At 46.4% G+C, this 23,480-nt stretch overlaps 1 protein-coding gene across 4 annotated transcripts in view; it reads right to left on the bottom strand.

Annotated features, from left to right (window-relative positions):
• The window catches only part of LOC132002609 (uncharacterized), a 51,916-nt gene that overhangs the window by 16,794 nt on the left and 11,642 nt on the right, over window positions 1–23,480 (bottom strand). For 2 of the 4 annotated variants that reach the window (XR_009399956.1, XM_059377725.1), the window contains exons 8-18: window positions 15,287–15,432; window positions 14,699–14,826; window positions 13,819–13,963; window positions 12,751–12,883; window positions 12,270–12,431; window positions 10,072–10,103; window positions 9,858–9,976; window positions 9,440–9,651; window positions 8,745–8,907; window positions 8,448–8,530; window positions 5,134–5,601 (exon numbers count right to left, since the gene is read on the bottom strand). Coding sequence is in view for 3 of the 4 variants with exons in the window: in XM_059377725.1 (XP_059233708.1) it covers window positions 5,134–5,601; window positions 8,448–8,530; window positions 8,745–8,907; window positions 9,440–9,651; window positions 9,858–9,976; window positions 10,072–10,103; window positions 12,270–12,431; window positions 12,751–12,883; window positions 13,819–13,963; window positions 14,699–14,826; window positions 15,287–15,432 (1,791 nt within the window). In the remaining variant the exon portion in view is untranslated. Of the gene's footprint in view, window positions 1–5,133; window positions 5,602–8,447; window positions 8,531–8,744; window positions 8,908–9,439; window positions 9,652–9,857; window positions 10,104–12,269; window positions 12,432–12,750; window positions 12,884–13,818; window positions 13,964–14,698; window positions 14,827–15,286; window positions 15,433–23,480 lie in introns of all 4 variants that reach the window. The other 2 variants (XM_059377727.1, XM_059377726.1) reach the window with 2 other exon arrangements.

The following is a 23,480-nucleotide window of genomic DNA, read 5'->3' as shown; positions in this document are numbered from 1 at the left end:
AAAACAAAGAGGCAACCCACGGAATGGGAGAAGATATTTGCAAATGCCAGTACAGACAAAATGTTGATATCCAGGATCTATAAAGAACTCCTCAAACTCAACACACATAAAACAGACAATCATATCAAAAAATGGGCAGAAGATATGGACAGACACTTCTCCAATATATACATACAAATGTCTATTAGACACATGAAAAAATGTTCATCATCACTAGCCATCAGGGAGATTAAAATTAAAACTACATTAAGATATCACCTTACACCAGTTAGAATGGCCAAAATTAGCAAGACAGGAAACAATATGTGTTAGAGAGGATGTGGAGAAAGGGGAACCCTTTTCCACTGTTGGTGGGAATGCAAGTTGGTGCAGCCTCTTTGGAGAACAGTGTGGAGATTCCTCAAGAAATTAAAAATAGAACTTCCCTATGACCCTGCCATTGCACTCCTGGGTATTTAACCCAAAGATACAGATGTCGTGAAAAGAAGGGCCATCTGTACCCCAATGTTTATAGCAGCAATGGCCACGGTCGCCAAACTGTGGAAAGAACCAAGATGCCCTTCAACGGATGAATGGATAAGGAAGATGTGGTCCATATACACTATGGAGTATTGTGCCTCCATCAGAAAGGACGAATACCCAACTTTTGTGGCAACATGGAGGGGATTGGAAGAGATTATGCTGAGTGAAATAAGTCAAGCAGAGAGAGTCAATTATCATATGGTTTCACTTATTTGTGGAGCATAACAAAAAGCACGGAGGACATGGGGAGTTAGAGAGGAGAAGGAAGTTGGGGGAAATTGGAAGGGAGGTGAACCATGAGAGACTATGGACTCTGAAAAACAATCTGAGGATTTTGAAGGGGCGGGGGGTGGGAGGTCGAGGTACCAGGTGGTGGGTATAATAGAAGGCACGGATTGCATGGAGCACTGGGTGTGGTGCAAAAAAATAATGAATACTGTTATGCTGAAAATAAAAAATGAATTAAAAACAAAAAGAAATAATGGAAGCCTCTATCTTCAGTTAGCTAGGCAAGGAGTAGGCTTCATTTAGTCTTCTTCATTCAGCTCCTGTCAGTGCCCATGGAGAGGATTTTTAGGACATGAAGTTTTTACAGCTTAGTCCCAGACCAATTTCAGAGGAAGGTAGCCTTTTATGTCCTTCTTCTCATGATCACTTGGCCAGGTGTTCCAGCCCAGATATGTATGGATAAGTTTAAGAAGAGGAAATTGTATTGAGAGGTCAAGGAAAGCTTTTAACAACATTGCTCCATCTCTGTGGTTTCACAGACCACACATGAACACAAATACATACACGTATACACATGTGCCAGGCAAGGCTTCTGGCATCTGTTTGACCTACTTCCCCTTTTTGCAAGGGCTTTCGAGGACACATGGCCATCATCATGGAAAAAATAAGTGCTTGGATCTCAGCCTCAAAAACATTCTTCCAGTCACCCACTCCTTTCCATAGAGTGATCTATACTGAGGAACAAGAGGTGAGACCCTAGACCAGCCTGGCCAGCCTGTGTCCCCAACTGGGCCAGGAAGCTCAGTGGAAAGGACTGTGTCTGGGCTCTTGGAACTGGAGCCTGGTGGCTGAGTGGTGGGCCCTTGGGTTCGAGTGAGGTACATTCTTCCATGCCCTTTCAGCCAGAGGTGGCAGAGATGTTTAAGGGCTGCATGGTGGAGACTGGGCTTCTGGCTAGCCCTGCTCTGTCACTCTCCATGTAACTTTGGTGGAATTGACTTTTTAGCCTCTTTAAGACACTGTTCCTTCATCTATAAAATTATGGTAATGTCACTCATAGATTTCCTGTGAGAACTGAATGGGTTAATTGAGACAGTGCTTGCTTAGTGTTTACAACAGCCCTCAGGACTGTGGAGGAGAGCGCTTGGAGAAGCTGAGATCCCAGAGCTGCAAGAGCCCCAGACAGCTGTGCAAAGGTGGGTGGTAGCCCCCAGAGTCCTAGGCAGCTGTGCACAGGAGGAGTGGGGCATTCTCCCTTCCTTGGTCAGATGACCCATGTGTCCAGATATTTTCCTGGGGATGCTCCTTGGTCCCCTCTTGATGCTGACGAGACAGCATCCTGGCCTGATGTCCAATAGCTGAGACAGGCCTCTGGGGGCCATCCTGTAAGGAGCTTCCATCAAGTGTTCTAAATGCTGAGTTAAGGGAAGGGCTTATTTTCTGATTGGACTGAATAGACAGAATAGATAGCCATCCGGTGGGATGCTGCCATATTATGGGCTATTTTAATTCTTTTTCCTTCCCAAATTAGAGACTAAAAAAAGTTTTCTTCCTCTAAATAAGTCCTTTAACATGAATAATTTAAGGAAACATTAAGTCAGGCAGAAATTGTCTACCAGATTTAGGAATCATGTGTTTCCCCTTTAAAGTGGCTGTCTTCTCCCTACCTTCCTTACAACACACCCTGGGGATGAAGAACAAGGGATGTGCCCCTCAGAACTTGTGGGAATAAACAAGTAATCCATCAAGTTTATTCTCATTACTATGACTTGATGTTGTCCTGAGGGATATAATGTAAATTCTGCAGGTTTCTCTTAAAAATGGTTATGTTAGGCCAGAACTGGAGACCCTTCTTTCTTGGATCTGAGATTTCTTCCCTTGTGATGAGGCAAACACAAATTCTCTGAACTTCTCCCCCAAGGCTCTTGCTGACCAGGTGGGACTGAGGCCTGTGGGATTCTGACTTAAGGGGATCTTCTGGGGGCAAATCCCATTACTAGATTCCTTGTAGACAGTGGCTTCTATACTTAAGAATCACAGTGCACACTAAGAAATTCATTGTTTGCATGCTTCTCCATATATGTATGTATAATACTACAAGGAGAGTTGTATGAAGCCATATCACTTTTTATAAATGTGTGGCTTCTGGTAGTTTTGATTTTATTCCTTTCTAGGTTTTTTTTTTTTAATGCTTATTGCAATTTATTAAACTGATTTATAGAAAGCTACAATCTGAAGTTTGGTAAACTGCTTCAAGAGACGGAAAGTCAGCTGATTTTCAATGAGATACCAACTTACGCCTGTCAGGATGGCTAAAATTAAATACCCAAAAAACAATAGGGGTTGGTAGGAATGCAAAGAAAGGGGAACTCTCTTGTACTGTTGGTGGGAATACGAACTGTTGCAGTCACTCTGGAGAACAGTTTGGAGGTTCCTCAAAAAGTTAAAAATGAATCTGGCAATTGCACTACTAGGTATTTAGCTAAAGGATACAAAAATACAGATTCAAAAGGTTACATGGACCCTGACATTTATAGTAGCTTTATCAACAATAGCCAAATTATGGAGAGAGCCCAATGATGAATGAATAGAGAAGATGTGGTATACACACACACACACACACACACACACACACACAGGAATATTATTCAGCCATCAAAAAGAATGGAATCTTGCCATTTACAATGATGTGGATGGAGAGTGTATTATGCTAAGTGAAGTAAGTCAGTCAGAGAAAGGCAAATACCATATATGTCATTCATTTGTAGAATTTAAGAAAGAGAGCAAATGAACATATGGAAAGGAGGAAAAGAAAAAAAAAAAAAAGAAGAGAGGGAAACAAGCCATAAGTGACCCTTAGTGCTAGAAAACAGAAGGTTGATGGGGGGAGGAGAGCAGGGAAAGGGTTAGTAGTGGGATGGGTTTTAAAGAGGGCACTTGTGATGAGCACTTACTGTATGTAAGTGAGGAATCACTGAATTCTACTCCAGAAACCAATATGGCACTGTATGTTAACTAAAAAAATTTAAATAAAAGAAAAAAAATCAGCTGATTTTATGCCGAGGTCTGGATTCAGACACGGATGACTTAAGCAACAAGCTTAGGTTTTCCTGCCTTGAAGTTGGGCCACCACAGAACATGCTTTGGGGCTGGGAAGTCTTTGCTGAGCCCAGGAGTGTTTGTTCCAGGAAGCACACAGCCTCCTCCAGTGTCCATGCTCCTGGCATGGGAGTGAACACCCAGGCTGTCTCTAGAGTGGAGGAGAAGGCTTGCATACTCTCTAGAAGCATGCAGCTAGGCCAGTGAGATCTGTGGGTAAGCCTGTTGGATGAATTGCTGGGTTAGTTTGCCTCCTGGGGGACACAGTTTTGCAAAGAACAGCTTGGTGGCCCCCTTCTCACCCCAAACTGGTGTCCACTGGACACTCACAGGGAGGGAGAGGGGCCAGGAGCAAAGGGGATGACAACCCTTACCACTTACAACATGGAGGCGGGTTTCTCTACCATGGCAGCTAGAGCTGTGCTTTATCCAGTGGCCTAAACACAGGGATGTTGGGGCCATTCAGGGGTAGCTTGGAGACTGCACACCCAGAGCTGTCATCTGTCAGACCCAACCAGGATGATGCTCAGTTTTGGGCTCTAATATCTGAGTGTGACTGTAAGTCAGACCATGCAGGAAGACCCAGGGATGTCCCTCCACACCCTAACCCTATTCCCTATTCCATCATAAGCCTTGTCTACCACATGCTTCTTTACAGTGAACCGCAACACCCAGGTTGTAAAAGAAGCCGCCTTTATAACCTGGAAGGCGTTATCTGGACTCTACCAGATGGCAGGAGTATTTCAGAGTATAGGCTGTTGTGGAAGGAGTTTCCACAGGGTCCAAAAAAGAGCCAATAAATATTCATCTACAGACCTATGGGGTTGCTGGGATTTGGGGTCAAGTGGACTTTAGCTTTCCATTATTTACTCTTTTGTATTGATGAAACTTTTCTAAGGAGCATGTATTGCTTTTGCCCTTTAGAAAACAAAGCTAAAAGTATAAGCTAAGGAGACTCTCAAGGGCCTTAAGGCCCTTGTCACCCTGATTTCCTACATAAAGACAGCTCTTAAAGCACAATGATGGATGTGGCCAGCAGGAGAATAGGGGCAAACATCGCTCTGCTATGTTTTATCCGAGTCTCCCTCCCCTTCTGGCAAATCACGTTCCTCTCCAGGTCCAGGACCATTCTCTGTCATCAGGGTTGATGCTTTCCAGTTATGACATGGGGGTTCTGAGCACCAAGTGAGATGATAAATATAAGATATACAAAGTTAGGTGCTATACAAAGTTAGAGTTAATATTATGACATCATAATCCCACCCCTGGGCACCTGTTTCTCACCTAGAGGATGCTGCCAGGGCTCCCTGAGTGAAGCTGCAGTGTGGCGGCCCCAAGATTCCTTGCTCAGCCCAGTGGCTGTCCTGGTAGCAGCTGTGACCTCCATTTCTAGGTTTCCGCCCCTCCCCAGAACATGCTGCTCAGTTGTGCTGAAGTGCTGCAGAATGTCCTGGAAAAACCATGGCTGTGTCACTCTCTCAGTTACGAGTGTTCTTGATTCAGGCAATTTCCAGAAGTGGGTGAGGGGGGCCCCTGCTCCCTGGGATGGTGGGGGTGTCAGTGGCTTGGTTGTCTGGGAATTGCACTTGACCTTGAGGCCCTGGAGCTGCTGGCTGGCGCCTCTGTAGAAAGCCAGGGCATCGCTCCGGTGCTTGTTCAGTTGGGCCGCCACATGCAGGCTCTGGTCCTCAAGCTTGTCGTAGAGAGTACGGATGCTGAAGTCCTCTAGGGTCTTCACAGGGAGTGGCTCTCCTGCAGGAGAAAGGCATGGAGTGAGACTATGGGATGGAGCAGGAGCTGGAAGCAGAATCTGGGCCCGAGGGTGCTGACTCTGCAGCTTCTCTCCTTCCCTCTGGGGTTTTTGCAGGCAGGTATGCAGGAAAGAGGAGAGCAGAAGAAGCATGTGTAGGCAGAGGGTTAGTACTGGCAGGAAAGACAGGGGCTAGGTTTGATGGGAGCTGGAGGAGGTGGGAAGCCTTCCTAGAGGCAGGTAGCAGTGGCTGTGGAGAGAATCTCTTCTGTGGGGGTGTGACCAACAGGGATCCTTACAGCCTCTGTCCATTGTGCCTGGTGACACATAAGAGTTGGGTAGTGGGCACTGCCTTCCTGCTTTCCTGAGGGTGGGTCTCCCTGGGCTGGAGAAGATGGCAGCCCCCTGAGGAGGCTGTTTGCAGGGTTCTGCAGGCCACAACTGGCTGCCCCTTCCCTCTGCCTGAGTTCATCTCACTGTCCTCATGTCCCTATAACCACTCTATGCTCCCCTTCAACAGCTCTTGCCCCACCTGTCCCCACTGCTCTGTGGACTCCTGCTCAGCCTCGGGTTTCCCACAGCACCTGGCAGACAGTAGAGGCTCACTAAGTACTTGTCTGGCTGAGGTGTCTCCTCTAGGCTTCAGGCTGGAGTGTGACCCAGACAGACCCCAAGGGAGTAAATCAAGCAACTCCACTAGGCTGCTGGATCCTGGTGGGGTTCTGTCACTCCCTGCAGGAATGTCCCTTGGTTGAGGGTCTTAAACCCCTTGACCTTCTTCTCCCTCAAACCCATTCTACTCTGTTAGGACACATGTGAGTGAAGGGGCTCCCCTTCCAACTGCCTTTCCTGGTGCAGCTGATTCTCAAAGGAAGAAAGAAGAAAGAAAGAAGGTGGTGTGAAGGCTCATGTCGGCCTAGGCCTTGTTCAGAGAATGGCCTGCAGGAGTGTGAATATGAAGCTGAGTGTGTGTCCACTGCCAATCCTACACTACTCTTTCCCAGACCTGATGGGTGCAAGAGGGGAGAAGGGTAGTCCCATTCATGCTGGCACAGTGTTGCAGGAGATCTTATTTTGGGTAACAAACATGGGCCAGACCTCTGCACAGCCAGCTTTGCCTTCCTTTCCTTCCTCTGTAGCCCAGGTGGGGTCTGTTCCCTGAGCTACCAGCTGTTCAGGTGGGAAGGGGGGGAAAGCAGCTTTTCAGACCCCCTTCACCATCAAGATCTTCTCTCTATGTGCCCTGTCACGTGCCCCATTGTATAGGGGCATTTCACCCTCCCCTACACGGTCAGTCCTTTAACCAAAAAAGCCCTGTGCCAGCATCTCCCCCTGTGGGAGATCCCTGCAATGAGCTCCCAACCCCCAGCCCTGGCCCTGAATGGAGGCTTCCTTTGAAGATTAAAGTGCTGGCATTTACCCCTGATTCTGGTGTCCATACTGTACATGTTCTGCACAGCTGGGTTTGCTGCTCATCCCCCAAGGGGTGACCTAGGTTGGGAGGGATAGATTTGTCCTGGACTCAGTCAGTTCTCTATGCCTGCTGTCTTCACTATCCAAAGCTATCACCAGGAAAGAGATGAACAGCCTCTGATGCCCATGCAAAGTCATAGTCAGTGATAGCACAGAGGCAGGCCTGCCTTGGATGGTGTGTGTGTGTGTCTGTGTGTGGGTGTATATGCAATGTGTATGTGTGTGGATGCATGTGGATATATGTGTTTGTCTGTGTGGATGTGTGGATGGTATGAGGAGGCCTGTGTTCAAGTTCACACAACTAGCAAGCCTCTAGTGCTGGTTTGGTCCCATGGCTGTGCCTTGTACTACTCACTTCATTGCTTCCTCCAGGTCCCTGGCACTCAACTTGCTTCCTGTGGTTTCTGCAACATGGCACTTAAGGACAAAATGGAAGCAAACTTGAAGCTTTGTGAACCCACATCAGTGAGAGCTTATAGGGCCCTTCCTCTGTTTCTCTCTCTCTCTTTTTTTTTTAAGATTTTATTTATTTATTTATTTGACAGACAGAGATCACAAGCAGGCAGAGAGGCAGGCAGAGAGAGAGAGAGAGAGAGAGAAAGAGGGAAGCAGGCTTCCTGCGGAGCAGAGAGCCCGATGCGGGGCTCGATCCCAGGACCCTGAGATCATGACCCGAGCCGAAGGCAGCAGCCCAAACCACTGAGCCACCCAGGTGCCCCCCTCTGTCTCTTTGTCTGATGTCCGAAGTGAGGTAATCCAGTTGTTATTCCCAAGCAGAGGAAAGGTCTTGGCAGAGCTGCTTCTTCATGCACTTTTGTATACACTTCCTCCTCACAGCGGGGCCCAGTGGGATGAGGAGGAACATGTGGTCCCTCTATGTCTTCCTGAAAATGGAGGCAATGTCCAATTCTCCAGGTGAGAAGAGAAGCTTACAGAGGCAGGTGAGTGATCCTGTAAAGGGCTTCCGTAGCAGGGCTTCATTTCTGCCCCTGCAGTGAGCTACAGCAAGTTAGCCATGAGCTGGAGAATTGCCCTTAGTTTCTTAAGAACTCCTGAGCAGCACAGTAAGGAGTAGAGAACTCTCGCTTCAAGTCCCACATCACCTACTATCTAAAAATTGCCACTTGGGGATCTGAGGGAAGCCACTCACATTTCCTTGAGCCTCAGTCTCTTTGTCTATAAAATGGAGATGGGAAACACCTGAAAACACATACTTCTAGCTACCATTGTGATGATCAGATGGACAGCATGAAGTGTCTTATAAATCATCAGTGCTATAGAAATGTAAGATGTTATCCAGAGTGTGTATCTGGGGCGCAGTTTGGGGTAGAAGGCAGGAAGAGAGAAGAAGAGTTGTTCCACACAAGTGTGGTACCTGTGCCCCAGGTAATGGCTGTCTTCTTGGAATCTGCTTCTTCCTCAGAGTCCCAAGGACTAAGATCTTCATAGGATAGAAAGCTGGAAAAAAGCACCTACACGCAGGTGGCACAGGGCTCACGTGGACCAGGAGTGCCAGCTATGAACATCACAGGTCAGCTTGGGAAGGCATTCTTTCCCGAGTCTCCAGGGTCAGCCCTGGGGTCATGAGTGTGGGCAGGGCCAGGGTGGGGAGTGGCCAGACCAGCCATGGTCCCTAGGCTGGGAATGGAGTGAGGGGTAGAAGGGGACTTACCTGTCCCTGAGGGGCACATACTCAGTGGGCACATGAGGCCCTCCAAGTCCCCTCCACTGGGGCCTCCAAGTCCTCATAGGGCAGGCCTGGGCTAGCGGCGGTCTCAGTATGAGGCTAAGGCCTGTCAGCAGCATGGTTGCTAAGCCAATAGCTAGCAGCACTCCTGTAAGGGCAGGGGAGAGGGGCAGGGGCCATGTGATGACCACTCAGAGCATCTGCAGGCTTTATGCCTCAGGCACTGCTGGGCTGCCCCTCTCTGCCCTCTTGGGCAGGGGGCGATGACAGAACCACTGTCTGAGGCTCAGCCTGGAAAGCTCAGTGAGATTGCTTAAAAAGAAGCAGGAAAGAAGATGGATGGAAAACCCACAGAGGAGGTTAGAATAGGAGTCTCTGTGAGCTTATGACTCTACTCAGTGGCCTCGTTTACCATGACATCCTCCCTGTTCATAAGGACAGGTCCCAAAACTGAGCGGCTTGGGAGGCAGGGAGAAAAGGGGGCCCCAAGAAGGAAATTCAATTTACTTTACCTGGCAAATGAAGCCCTAGTTCAGGGACAAGTTTGTCCCTGTGCCCATCTGAAGTCTTTGGGGCTATGCCCAAAGGGACAGGACTGGACATACACTTCGGGGTCCTGATGTGAAAGGCTTCTCCCATGCCCCCTCTGGGTCTTGGCTACTCTGGTCCAAGGTCAGTACCTGTGATCACTGCCCAGTCTGGGCCCAGGTTTGGCAGCCTCCGCCTGAGGACCCCGTGCCTGGTAAGCTGATATGGGGAGGAGGGCTGTACAGGGGATAGACTGGGACTGCAGGCCACTCCTTTCTTCTTCACCAACACCACCATGAAGCTTTCAGGCAGCCCATTGTCTCGAAACACATATGTACCTGGATCTAGGAACTGGTGGGCAAACCTGGGGGATGAAAGGTCAGCATATGGGGATAGTCAGCTTTTCTGGGTTGTTCATATCAGGCTAAATGTGAGTGACCTTAACCTGTGGCAGGACCCCTTCCCACGCACAGGAATAATGTGGCCCAAGGAAGCTGTCCATGACTCCCAAACCCTTCCACTCCATGTACTCAGGAGGACTCACCTGCCATTGGTCTCTTCTGGTCTTACCTCCCACACAGTTGGTGGCTTCCCATCCTCCTCTGGTCCTTGTAGTGCCTCCCCAGCTCTGTCTTACACATGAGGAACCGTGGCCCCTCCAAGTTCCCAGACAGCTTAGCTGAGATTACCTTGAGAAGTTGAGGTGAGTTTCTTGTATCAAGTGCCTGAGTCGCCTGAAGGCCCCAAAGTCCCAGTGGGGGTTGCTGTTAAACAGATGCTGCACCTGGTACACAGGATAGTGGCTGGCTGAGCGATCTGGAGAAAGAGCAGGGTGGGGCTGGGTTCCAGGGGCCTCCTCAGTCCAGGCCTGGGCAGCTCACATCCTGACAGCTCAGCGTCTGTCCGTGGGAGAGTGAGCAAACTGAGAAGACATGTTTTCATGAAATGGCATGTTTCATTCTTTCATGTCTATAATAATAATCATTTAATAATCTTGGTGTCAGGGCACCTGGGTGGCTCAGTTGGTTAAAGCCTCTGCCTTCAGCTCAGGTCATGATCTGAGGGTCCTGGGATGGAGCCCCATATCAGGCTTTCTGCTCAGTGGGGATCCTGCTTCCTCCACCCCCCCCCCCCCCTTTCTGCCTGCCTCTCTGCCTACTTGTGATCTCTGTCTGTCAAATAAATAAATAAAATCTTAAAAAAAAAAAATCTTAGTGTCCGGGAAAGACCATTTCTTCCCCTGGCCTGAGAAATGTGCACACCAGCACATTGTTGAAACACAGTGAACAGGGGCCCCCATGCCCCCATGCCCTTTGTGCAAGAGCACAGCTGGCAGCCCTGGCACTCTCAGAGGTGAGACCCATTCAATTCTGTACTCCTGACAGGCAGTGTGCATGCAACAGGCACTCGATACATGCTGTGTGGGATGACTAAGAGGAGCAGCTAAGGTGGTGGATGGGGATTCTGGCAGAAATACAGACAGGCCCAGACAGGCCATTCCTTCAGCACAGGAGGTCTTTCCCATGCATAGGTGTCAGTTCTTCTGAGCACTCCCATTCTTCCCAAAAGATGGGGCTCTGATCTTACCTCCCCGCTGTGTGGAGAAGGGGGAATGCAACTGGGTTCACTCCACACATGTAAATACCAAGGCTTAGAGGGAATGGAGGTTTCTCAGGTCCCAGTGGGTTTCCAGGAGACCTGGCCTGGAAACCAGGGCAAAAATGTTTAGAGTTCATTTCCAGGATTTATTTCCCCCGTGGATGCTCATCGCCTTAGCACTGCTATGTGGGGAGGAACTTCAGTAGTTACTGACCCATGAAACCAAACTCTTCAACTATTTCTACCTGGGCCAAGGGGCCATTCTTCTGTTTAAATCAGGTTAAAAGCATGGCTGTGCCTCATACCCAGTGAAGCATAAATTCCAAATACCAGAGATGACTATTTTCAGCATTGCCTGAGGGAGCACCTTAATCTTTGAACCTTTATTGTGTTGTTTGTACACAGCATTATCTGTACTAATTTGTTGTGGTTATAAAACAATTAGCAGAACAGTTTATATTTGCCTTTATTTTCTATTCCATACCTCTCTGCCCTTGTTTTTTTCTCCTCAAAATCCATTTCTTTAAAAAAGAAATCTGTTGGAGAAGATAAAAAGAAGCCAGCCCTGGGCTGGCTTCTCTCTTGTCTCTCTCATGTCTTTAGAGCTGTGGAACTATCCCTGTCTCAGCCCAGCCATTTAGTGTCCTGGGGCATCTCAGTGGGACAGCACTGTACATCTGTCATCTGTGTGTGAGTAGGTGGGCTGGGTGTGTGGGGACTGCCCATCCACTCCACAGCAGCACCCTGGGGAAGTACCTGGCAGGGGAAATGGAGGAAATTAAGGTCTACCAAGGGCTCAAACTGTGCTTAATGCATGGCAGGTGGCACTGAACCCAAAGGGGATGAGACCCTTTTCTATCAGTAAAGGCTGTCTCATGGAGGAAAACTCTGTCTTGTTCTGAGGTTCCCAGGGATTGGAGTCACAGGAGACAGGCTTCTGCTCATTGCAAGGAAGACAATCCTTATAAACCAAGGTATCTGAAGATGTAGGGGGCTGCCAGGAGGGGTTGAGGAGTCTGCCTCTGGGGGGCTTCAGGCCCTGGATGGATGACCATGTGGTACAGAGTGGACATGCAGGAGGACTGGCTCAAACAAGAGTTCCCCTAAGTGAGTCCCTGCCTCCACCCAAGGCACAGAAGTCTGACCCTCATGGGCTGCAGGGAGGAGCTGCACAATGTTGGACTGGAACATCTGCTCTGAGAAAGTGCATGGAGGCCCACAGTGAAGTGTCCAATCGGGTTGAGAACAGGGGTACAACACAGGCCTGTGACTTGCCACTTCAAAGGTGTGGTCAGTATGTGAAGTCACAGGACAGCCAGGCAGGGGAGGGATGAGAGAGTCAGGCCCGAGGAAGGGTCCAATGTACTGAAGTAGGAAACTTACTGTGGGGAAGAATATGAAGCTGGAAAAGAATCACATCCCCCTCTGCCAGGCAGACCACTGGATTTGGAATATGGGGATGGATGTGGGGGTCATGAGGGACAGAGTGTTCCGGTCCTGTAGTCCGATGATGCCTTTGCAGCCAGGGCTGGGATACAGGTGGTCCTGGGAGAGTTTGGAGAAGGAACGCTGTGGGACCTGGGCTTGTCTGGGGATGTACACATACTCACCTATTGACCCTATCCTGTCTCGATTCCCTTTTAGGAGTTTCAGCCCTTCTGGGACCCTCACCTCCCCAAGGACAAGGTCTTCTGTGGTCCCTGCCAGACTCTCACCTCCTGAACACCAACACAGGGCTGAAAAGCTTCTCAGGGGCCTTAGGTGGGGGGCCCAGCTTCCCATTTATTAGTGGAAGAATGCAGCCGTGCCCCTCACTCCTCCCACTCTCTGAGAAAGCCTGGGCTTGGTACCCTCCTCCACTTACCAAGGAGGAAGGAGCCAAGCATGTCCACTCTGGAGATGACAAAGCCAAAGATGCCATGGGGGCCACATTGGATCAGATGGACCCTGGCGTTCCCTTGGAAGAACTGGTCTGGACCCAGAGTGCTCACTATTTCCTGAGAACATGCAACACAGCATTATACACTTGGAGAGGACAGGAGGTGCAGAGAGGCTTGCAATGATGGATGACCAGAAACCCAGACTGAGCCCTTTAGCAGAGCCCCTGGTGATGCTGAGTTCAAGGATGCCCACTATCAGCCTACATTAGGACATGTCTCCTTCCTCAGTGAAACTTGCTCGGGTGGCCTCCTATGCCCTGGGCTTCTCCTTATCTCCAGAAAACACCCCTGACTCATCTCTGATCCTTGTACCAGGTCATTGTTTTCTCCTTTTCTCTCTACTTCCAAATTCCTACTAACAGAGCAACTTCTTCAGAACATTTATCTTCCTATCACCCCAAATCCGTTCTCCAGTGCCACAGCAGTGATCCTTCTTCTTTCAATGGCAGACACACACAGCCACCTAGAACCTTGTGGTAGGCAAATATCCAGGGTGAGCCAGATCTGCACTGTGTCTGGGCCCTGATCCTCTGCCCCTCCAAACCTGACGAAACATTGAGGCCCTGAAGACAGTCATAGCCAACATGATGGTGGCCAAGAGAAGGCTCTGCTCTCTGACCAGAGGTCTAGGCTGGGAAGAGAGGCCCAGGCTCGGTTCCAGCAGGGCTCACACCATTTTTGTGACCATGGTGAATGCTTTCATGTCCCTGGGCCTCATTTCACACTTATGTAAAGCCAAGCTGATGCTTTCTCAGCTCTCTTCTGGCATTCAAAGCAGATGGTTGACATTATTGTACCAACAAATACACTTCCTTTCTGCCTTTCCCTCCAGCCTACAGAATGGAAATTCATACAGATAGCAACAGAGTAGGAAAGATTGGTTAGCAAATGGACTTTCCCTTCTGCTGCCTGGTTTCTGCAGCCAGGATGCCTGGGTCCTTAGCAGGTAGAGGCTGCCCTTCCATCCCAGCCCTTCTCTGAGCTGGACTTACACTCTGGTCACTGTCTCCTGTCTCGCTCTTCACACTGAGGATCAGCTGTCTGCTGGAACCCCAGGCCAGGGCAAGCTGGGGGGCCCTGGCCAGACACTGGGCATCACAGAGCTCTTCAGCTGAGACATACTCCTGGCACTGGCAGCTGTGGGAGAGAAGAAGATGGTAGGTCTGCTCTGATGGATATGGAGGAGCTGCACACCCCTGATACCTTTATGCTAGTAGAGGCCCCTTCAGAAGGATATGAGGTGTGTATGCTTCCTAAGCAGTGACTATAATTTGAATGGAGGTCCATGATGACTCCTTAAAATGCACTCTCCTAGTCGCTGCTTCTGTACCAGCCTAGGCATCTCCCAAAATGGGATCAATGTCTGGGACAAATCTTAGTTTACAGGCTTAGAATTTTTGTTTTGGGTTCCCTGCTGAGGCGAGAGTGAAGCCAGAGAATGCTGTTTAGCCCGGAATACTCTATTTGGTGGGCCTCCCAGCACAGTGGCTCCCCAGCTCTGCATGCTGGGGAACTCTGGTCCACAAGTCAGGTGGAAGGCTGGAATGTCAGATAAAATTGGAATCCTTCTTGGCTTGGTATCTAGTCAGGGGCACTCCTAGCAGTTGGCTCAGGGACCTGGGGTGTTGAGCTCACTCTGCTTTGCTGCCAGGACCTCCTCAGCTCTGGGCTGCTTGACCTGACTGTTGTTGGCCTAACTTTTCATCTTGGGAAATGCTAACAGGGAAGCTTCTGGAAGGATCTTGTATTTGGCTCAGTCTCCCATCAGGGCTGGGTCCTGCCCAACTTTTCCAGATGGGTTCTCTGGGGACAGTCAGAACCTTTCAGGTGATGGTGGATTCATTTTGTTTTCAGCAGCTTTTCATTACTCACATGCCCAGTTCAGCACTGAGCTCTCCACCCACTGGGTGACAGAAGGAGGAGCAGTCATGCAGTTGTGGGGTCACACACTTGCGGGTGGCAGCCAGGCGAACTTCTCCAGCCCAGCATCGCTCTGCCACCTGTGGGAGGTGTAAGAGAAGAGTCCTGGCTCTGGTACCCCCTGCAGGTCAAGGATTGGGGCACTCTCTGCATCAAAGAAAATTTCAGAGACACAGTGGGGCCTCTGGAGAAACAGTCTCCTCTGCGAGGTCACTTAGTCAGTTCCTGACTGGGATTAGGCTTGAGGATAGAGGGGACCCACATAAGTAATAGAAAACAAGTTTGCTGACTGAGGGAGATGTTTGGGAGGTTTAGTTTTGGGGATACTTGATCCTTTATATTGAGCGCTGAAGATCTGTTGGTCTCTGGTAGGGAGAAATGTGTCTTACCATACGATCCTTCTGAGGTCTTCTCATTTGTTTAGGAGGTAATCCACCCAGCACAATGGACTGAACATTAACCAGACAGCCAATAAAAAGTGGCTGGCATGCTATCTCTCCTCAGTCTTCAAGCCTTCCTTTCTTGAGGCCAAGGTATTACCTGGGGCTGACAATCTTCATCACCGTTGCTCTCCTCACTTTCCAGGCCCCTTCTGCTATAGGACTCATGTCCTGCCTGGCAGATGCAGAAACCATCTGACTTCTGGAAGACCCTGTTCAGGCCCCGACACATGCAGCTGGAGGCACCTGGGGATAGAGGAGTCCCATAGCCCATCACACACAGCTAAGAGTGAGCCAGAGACATGGGTAAACTCTCTGTCCCTGTCCAAAGGGAGTTTGTGATCTAGATGGGGAGACCAGATACTCACATTTACCAAAGTACTGACCTTAGAAGTCTTTGTGGGGACTGAATGAGATCTTTTGAGTCAATGATTCTCAACCCTGACTTTGCATTAGATTCATCTGAGAAGCTTTTAAAAAATGTTGATGTTCAAGTACTCTCTAGGTAAATTATATATAAACCTCTGAGGTGAAGCCAGAACACCTACTTTTTAAGTGTCTTGAGGGATTTAATGTGTAGCTGTGGCCGAGAATTATGGATGTAGTTGAAAGCACTTGACACATTATGGAATGGAAAGTGTTGTTCCTATTCTCCATCCCACAAAGCCATGGGGGACCATTTCTGAAGGACTGGCACAGACCTCCATCTCTAGAAAATAGAGAGAGCTACAGAGATTAAAGGCCTCTCAAGGAGCTTGAAGGATGGTCTGGACTGGATGGCAGAGCCAAGAGAACAGGGATTCCCAGCAGAGAAGAAGGTGATGAATGGGGAAGGTTCAGATTTTATTTGGGAGACTAACAGAGTCTAGGTGATTGTTCTTCTAGGAGAGCCAGCTGGGGGAGAGGTAGAGATTGGGACGTTGTAGTTGTCTAGGATTCACTGCAATTCCAGTTTGTTCGCCCCTGTTGGAACTGTCATCTGCTCAGGGAGAATAAAAGAGTCATTTAAAGTTTAGCCCTTATCTGCTCCTGCAGATAATCACTTACATGTATGGTACATAGTAACCAAAAGAACTCAGCAGAGCTTGTTGAATGGATTGAGAGTTGACAACTTTTGCTAATATGGTCATATTCTTTCCCCAAATGAATTTAGGGACCATTAACAAGAAGAATAATTATTTCTACTATGGAGAAGAAAGGTAATTACTCAATAATGAAATGACACACAGAACTTTCATGAGTCAGGTTCTAGATGGTGAAGCCCTCTCTAATATCGTGAACTCCAATAAATTTTTTGGCTTATCTAGACCAGGTCTCTGCTGAGACCCTGGGAGTCTTCCATATCTCATTGTCCAAAGCACTGTGTAAGCCTGTGGTTACACAGGGGAGCCTTGGGGATTTTAGAACTCAATCTTTTTTCGATCTGTATCACTCTGCTTTTACATTTTTTCATATTAATTTTCTAAATGTGAAATATTCTGAAAAAGTATTATGTTGCTAAAGAATACTTTGAACAAAGGTCTGAACTCTTGGTCTGGCATACATGACTGTAGAAATAATCACAGATCTATATTAAAGGAATCATTGTTTAATAACTTCCCCCAAACATCTCAACCCAACAAAGTTTTACTTACCTTCAAGTTCCTGTTTAAATACAACCTTTTTATATAACAGCTAACTGAACATAATAAATAAAATAAAATGTGTATAAAATTATAAAAAATAAAATAAATAAAAACTTTCCAAGGAATATTACTCAGACATCAAAAAGAATGAAATCTTGCCATTTGCAATGATGTGTATGGAGCTAGAGTATATTATGCTAAGCAAAATAAGTCAGAGAAATATAAATACCATATGATTTCACTCATATGAGGAATTTAAGAAAGGAAACAGATGAACACAAGGGAAGGAAGAAAAGAAAAGAAAGAGAGGCAAACTGTAAGAGACTCTTCACTATAGAGAGCAAACTGAGGGTTGATAGAGGGGAGGTGGGTAGATTCCTAGATGGGTCATGGGTACTAAGAAGGGCACTTGTTGTATGTCAGTGAGGAATCACTAAATTCTACTCCTGAAACCAATATTATACCATATGTTAACTAAGTAGAATTTAATAAAAACTTGAAGCAAACAAACAAAAATGTATATGATGTATCTACTTCAGAGGGCTTTTTTTTTTGAGACTCTGGATAAGATGGAATCATCTATTTCAAGCATATAGAGTACCACTGGAAGTACCTGAGGGCAATAGAAGGTATTAGTTCCTTTCCTCACTTTACTTTTCCAAAATTGACAAAATAGATGTCTTTCCTGACAATGATTTTCAGTTCTACATTTATGCACATCTGCTCTTTCAACCTCAGGAACTTCCCCTCAACTCAGTTCACAGTTTACTGTTTCTGTTTTCTGATGTGAGTTGCCCCTATTGTATTAGAGAAACCAAGCATATTCGTGAAATTAACTTTTCAGAAAGAGGCATAAAAGTCAAAGGCAATCTAGAAATTTTGTTTTAATATGTTTTGTAATGGCTAGAAAATATTGCTTGGGTTGCTGCAAATGGCATGATAAACTTTCCATTGTTTTATTTATTTATTTATTTAAAGATTTTATTTATTTATTTGACAGAGAGAGATCACAAGTAGGCAGAGAGGCAGACAGAGAGAGAAAGGAGGAAACAGGCTCTCCGTGGAGCAGAGACCCTGATGCGGGGCTTGATCCCAGGACCCTGGGATCAGGGTCCTCTGCAAGGCAGAGGCTTTCACCCACTAAGCCACCCAGGCTCCCCCCCCCCCATTGTTTGTTTTTAATAAAAAGGCATCAAGCCTCAAAAAAAAAAAAAATTATGGGGCGCCTGGGTGGCTCAGTGGGTGAAAGCCTCTGCCTTCAGCTCAGGTCATGATCTGAGGGCCTGGGATCGAGCCCCATATCCGGCTTTCTGCTCAGCGGGGAGTCTGCTTCCTCCTCTCTCTCTGCCTGCTTCTCTGCCTACTTGTAATCTCTGTCTGTCAAATAAATAAATAAAATCTTAAAAAAAAATTACAACCTTCCCATAAGTCTCCCTGATCCTTCAATTTCTTCCTGTACTGAACCATCCAGACTTCTTTGTTTTTTTTTTTTTTTTTCTTGTGGCACTTGATGCTTTGCCAATTTGTTATGTATTCTTTTCTTTCTTCCTATTGCACTTGTCTTCATATCTTTCATAGTGTCTTTGTCGCACTAACAACAATAGTTGGAGGTTTAGTGTTTGTGAACTAACCTCTAAAATAAATGAACTAAAAACCTCCCCATTTCATCCCAAAAAGGAAAGAGGCAGTTTATAAAAGTGTGCATAAGTTTTTCTACCTTTGGCAATAGCAGAATACCTTACTTTAGGTCGATCTTCCTATGACATAACTAGAAAGACCAGGAAAATATAAAAAAACATCTATTTGAAGGCATGAAGAACTTAACTGAAAACTTATGGTGAAAAAAATCTTGGAGACAATGGAAATTAAGAGGGGTGAGCCCCACATTTGGCACCACATTTTCCTGAAAGGCATTTACCTCTTCAAAAGTGCCATTGGGAGGCTGAAGCATAGCTTCAGGATGTCTTATAAGGGTAAGAGGACAAAAATTGGGCACACCAAGAATAAGTGTCTCTGGTAAACATCACAAGCTTTTAGGTTGGACAACTGAAGGGCTGCAACCTAGTATGGATTGGCTGTAAGGAAACTACATTTCTCAAAACCTGGAGCCTAGCACTAATTTTCTGAATGCCTGGTGAACTGAGGTGATTTATTCCTACTACAGAAAGAAAGTAATTCTTTTGTGGAGGAAGAAAACAACATCCAGAATTTCTCCATAATTTTCACTCACAATGTGTAGTGTTCAATAAAAACAAAACAAAACAAAACGGGAGAAAAGATGGCGGGGAAGTAGGAGGCGCCCGTTCAACCTGCTCCCTAAAGTGAGCTGATTACCTTCCAAAGATCTCCAATCACCCACGGAATCAGCCTGAGATCAGAATTATACATGTCTGGATCTCTACTGGAGCAGAAGACGCCAGTGGGCAGGTAAAGTGGAGTGGGAAAGTCAGACTGATATCGGAAGATAAACAAAAGGGGGAGGGAGCCCCCAGAGGCGACCCATTGGAAAGTAATATCCCAATATGAGAGTGCCCTGCGCCTGGGGAGTGAAAGACCCTAGAGGACCCGCACCCAAGGACGCACTCACAGACCACTGGATGCAATAAGCAAGAGGATTTTATTCGGGCATGCTCGGACTCCCAGGGACACTTGACCATGAAAATCCGTGAGGGATGGGTCAGTGCCTGAGAGCCCCGATCTGTTTCGGGAGTCCCTTAATATAGAATTTTACAGTCCATTACATCAGAGCCCTCACTTTTCTAGCCAGTAATTTCAAAGAATTACAGTAAGGCCTACACATAGGTAGCCAATCCTTTAAAACCAACCATACATTCTGGCCAGTCACCGTTCAGGTAGTGTACAGTAGAGGGTACGTGTTGAATTGCACGTTTCTAACCTTTATCTGTATACGTGCTGAACCGCACGTCTCCAGCTAGCGTACGTGCTGAACCATACGTCTCCGGCCTTGGTACGGGTTGCGTCTCCGGCCTTGGTACGGGAGGCAACCCTTATCAATTTTACTTAGTAGTAGGGGAAATTCTTAACAGGGGAAGGGTATAACTTTATTTGATTACACAGCGAACGAGGGTTTAAGCAATTTTTCATTTCTTAGCAAAGCATTAGAAGCATTATTATACAGAAGCCAGAAACAGCTGGGTTAAACATAGATTTTTGCTATTCGTTATCCTGTTATGCTGCTTGCTGACTCCCTTATCTATGGTCAGCTGGCCACAGTTTCTTAGTTAGCATAAGCTGGTTATAAAAAGAATGTTAAAACTTATAGGCTATTCTATAGTTCTGACCTGGGGTCCTTCAGGGAGCTCTCAAAAAGAGCAAAGGATCACCGCGGGGGGGGGGGGGGGGCAAGAAGGGGGTGTTAGGGTCAGGGGCTTAAGTCCCCAGGCCCAGGACAGCTACCCCTGGCGCAGAGCCAGAGAAAGTGCAGCAGAGAAACCAGGTCTCAGTCCCTGAACCACCAGCGCGCCTGAGAGTGCCTGGCACCCATCTCCCATTAGGGGCTGGGAGCCTGGCCAGCCAACAGAAGCACAGCCTTTTTGCAGTCCCCACGCAAGTGCCCTGCTGTGCCATCAGAGTCCCAGTCTTGCCTGTGCCCTCCCCTGAGAGATGTGCACACAAATGCCAGCTGGGTCCTCTCGGACCTGAAAGACCAGGCACTCCCAGCCCGGGCCAGCGGGAAAATCTCAGTGTGCAATCCTGCAGTCTGGAGCTGCCCAGACAGCTGCCTCTGCCATGGTTTTGGGTACAAGCAAAAAATCCTGAGTCCCCAGGGACCGCGACTGGGAACCTGCTCTGCCAGCGGCCAAGGGGGGATTTATTTGGGCTCTGCAGCCTGACTGAGGCTTCTCTCTGAGAGGGAGGTCAGGGTGGTTTGCTTTCCTCTAAACCTACAAAAACCATCAAAAGCGGTCAAGGCACGAGAGAAAAACAAAAGTGAACAAATATAAAAACCTCTAGAGAACAAAAGCCTGAGAAAACCAGTTTCCTCAGAGCCCACCCCCTTGAGGGGGGCAGGAGGACTTAGCTGAGAGAACTTCAGGGACTGAAAACCCACATGACAGGCCCCTCCCCCAGAAAACCAACTGGGAAAGGAAAAAAAAAAAAAAAAAGACTACAAGAGAACAACCACCACTACTTCATAGGACAGTTTTTATTATTAATTCGGTCCCACTATTCTGGCTCATTTTTTAAATATAGTTAATTTTTTATTATTATATAGATAATTTTTTTAACCTATTTACTGTCACAGTGAGATGTCCAGTACATCAAATTCCATAATAACCTTCTAACCTGAACTTTTTGATACATATACCTGTATTTTCCTTTTGCATTTCTATTTTTTAAATTTCTTTTTTTTAATTTTAGTTTTGTTTAGTTTATTCCTTTTTAAATTTTTTATTTTCTAATATTCATATAGAGTTAAGCTTCAAGGTAATCCCCTTTCCCCAATCAATACCACCCCTATAGGTAAACTAATTCCTAATCCCCCCTTATCTTAGGAAAGTTGAGTCCTTTAACAAAGATATCAAGATACATCCAGGAAGAATAAAAACAACCTTCCTCACCCACACTGAGAATTTACAACCACTCTCCCATCCTTTTCTTCCACCAGGATTTCTGTGTTTTTGTGTTTGTCTTGATAGTATATAAATCTTACACTCAGGGTTCTTTTTGACGAGGTTCTTCCTTTATTTGCATATATATATATGCAAATATATATATTATTTCTTTTCTCTTGTCATATACTATTATCAGTCTTTTTGTTTATCTGTGTCTGTTTGTATACTTCATAAATCTTAACTTGGGGCCCATTTGGGCTAAACCTTCTCTTTTAACTCACCTTTCTTTCCTGTCTCTTTCCTTCTCTCTTTTTTTCTTCTCCTTTTCTTTTTCCTATCATTTGGGTGGGAAGCCCTGATTGCTCAGAAGCATTTCAGGGTGCACCTTGACTGCACCACAGTTGATACACCCAGCTACACCTGTTCAGCCATCTCTCACCAAAATGACTAGGAGGAGGAATGCCCAACAGAAGAAAAATACAGAGGATGGCTCTGCAACAGAGCTAATGGCTATCAACATAGACAATATGTTGGAAAGAGAATTCAGGCTAACAATTATCCAAGCAATAGCTAGGTTGGAGAAAGCCATGGGTGACCGAACGGAATTGATTAGGGCCAAACTGAAAACGACCAGAGATCATGTTTTCAATATTAGGGAAGAGCTGAAAGCTACCAGGGATGAGCTTCACAATGCTCTCAATGAGTTCCAATCTAATCTAAATTCTCTCAAAGCTAGAGTAACTGAGGCAGAAGATAGAATTAGTGATCTGGAGGACAAAGAGATAGAGAGAAAGGATCAGGAGGAAGCCTGGAACAAACAGCTTAGAAGCCACGAAAACAGAATCAGGGAAATAAATGATGCCATAAAACATTCCAATGTCAGAATTATTGGAATCTCTGAAGGGGAGGAGAAAGAAAGAAGTCTAGAAGATATAGTGGAACAAGTTCTTCATGAAAATTTTCCAAATCTCGTGAATGGAACCAGTGTTTATGTACTAGAGGCCGAAGGTTTCCCCCCAAGATTACAGATTCTCGAAAGTCCTCGAGACACCTAATAGTAAGAATGAAGAATTATAATTGTAGCCAGAACCTCTTGAAAGCAGCTAGGACAAAGAAGATCCTTACGTAGAGAGGAAAGCCCATCAGAATAACATCAGACCTGTCCACAGAGACCTGGAAAGCCAGAAAGGGCTGGCAAAATATATTCAGGGCACTGAATGAGAAGAACATGCAGCCAAGAATACTTTATCCAGCAAGACTGACATTCAAAATGGATAGAGAGATAAAGAGTTTCCAAGACCGGCAAGGCTTAAAAGACTATGCCACCACCAAGCCGATACTGCAGGAAATATTAAGGGGGCTTCTTTAAAGGAGGAAAAAGCCCAAGAATAGCATTGAACAGAAATATAGAGACAATCTACAGAAAGAAAGACTTCAAAGGTAACATGATGTCAATAAAAACATATCTATCAATAATCACCCTCAATGTGAATGGCCTAAATGTGCCCATAAAAGGGCACAGGGTTGCAGACTAGATAAAATGAGAGGATCCATCCATATGTTGTCTACAAGAGACCCATTTTGAACCTAAAGATACACCCAGACTGAAAGTGAAGGGATGGAGAAGCATCTTTCATGTCAATGGGCCTCAAAAAAAGGCTGGGGTAGCAATTCTCCTATCAGACAAATTAGATTTTAAACTAAAGACTGTAGTCAGAGATCCAGAAGGACACTACATCATTCTTAAAGGGACTATCCACCAAGATGATCTAACAATTGTAAATATCTATGCCCCCAATATGGGAGCAGCCAATTACATAAGAAAACTGTTAATCAAGATAAAGAGTTATATTGATATGGATACACTAATCATTGGAGATCTTAACATGCCTGTCTCAGAAATAGACAGATCATCGAAGCACAAAATCAATAAAGAAACAAGAGCATTGAATGACACATTGGACCAGATGGACCTCATAGATATATACAGAACATTCCACCCTAAAACAACAGAATACTCATTCTTCTCAAGTGCACATGGAACTTTCTCCAGAATAGACCACATACTGGGTCACAAATCAGGACTCAACCC

Source organism: Mustela nigripes, chromosome 15 (assembly GCF_022355385.1).
Source record: "Mustela nigripes isolate SB6536 chromosome 15, MUSNIG.SB6536, whole genome shotgun sequence".
Classification (NCBI taxonomy): Eukaryota; Metazoa; Chordata; class Mammalia; order Carnivora; family Mustelidae; genus Mustela; species Mustela nigripes.
The sequence above is the reverse complement of the archived record's forward strand: the minus strand, read 5'-3'. Positions and strand labels throughout refer to the sequence as shown.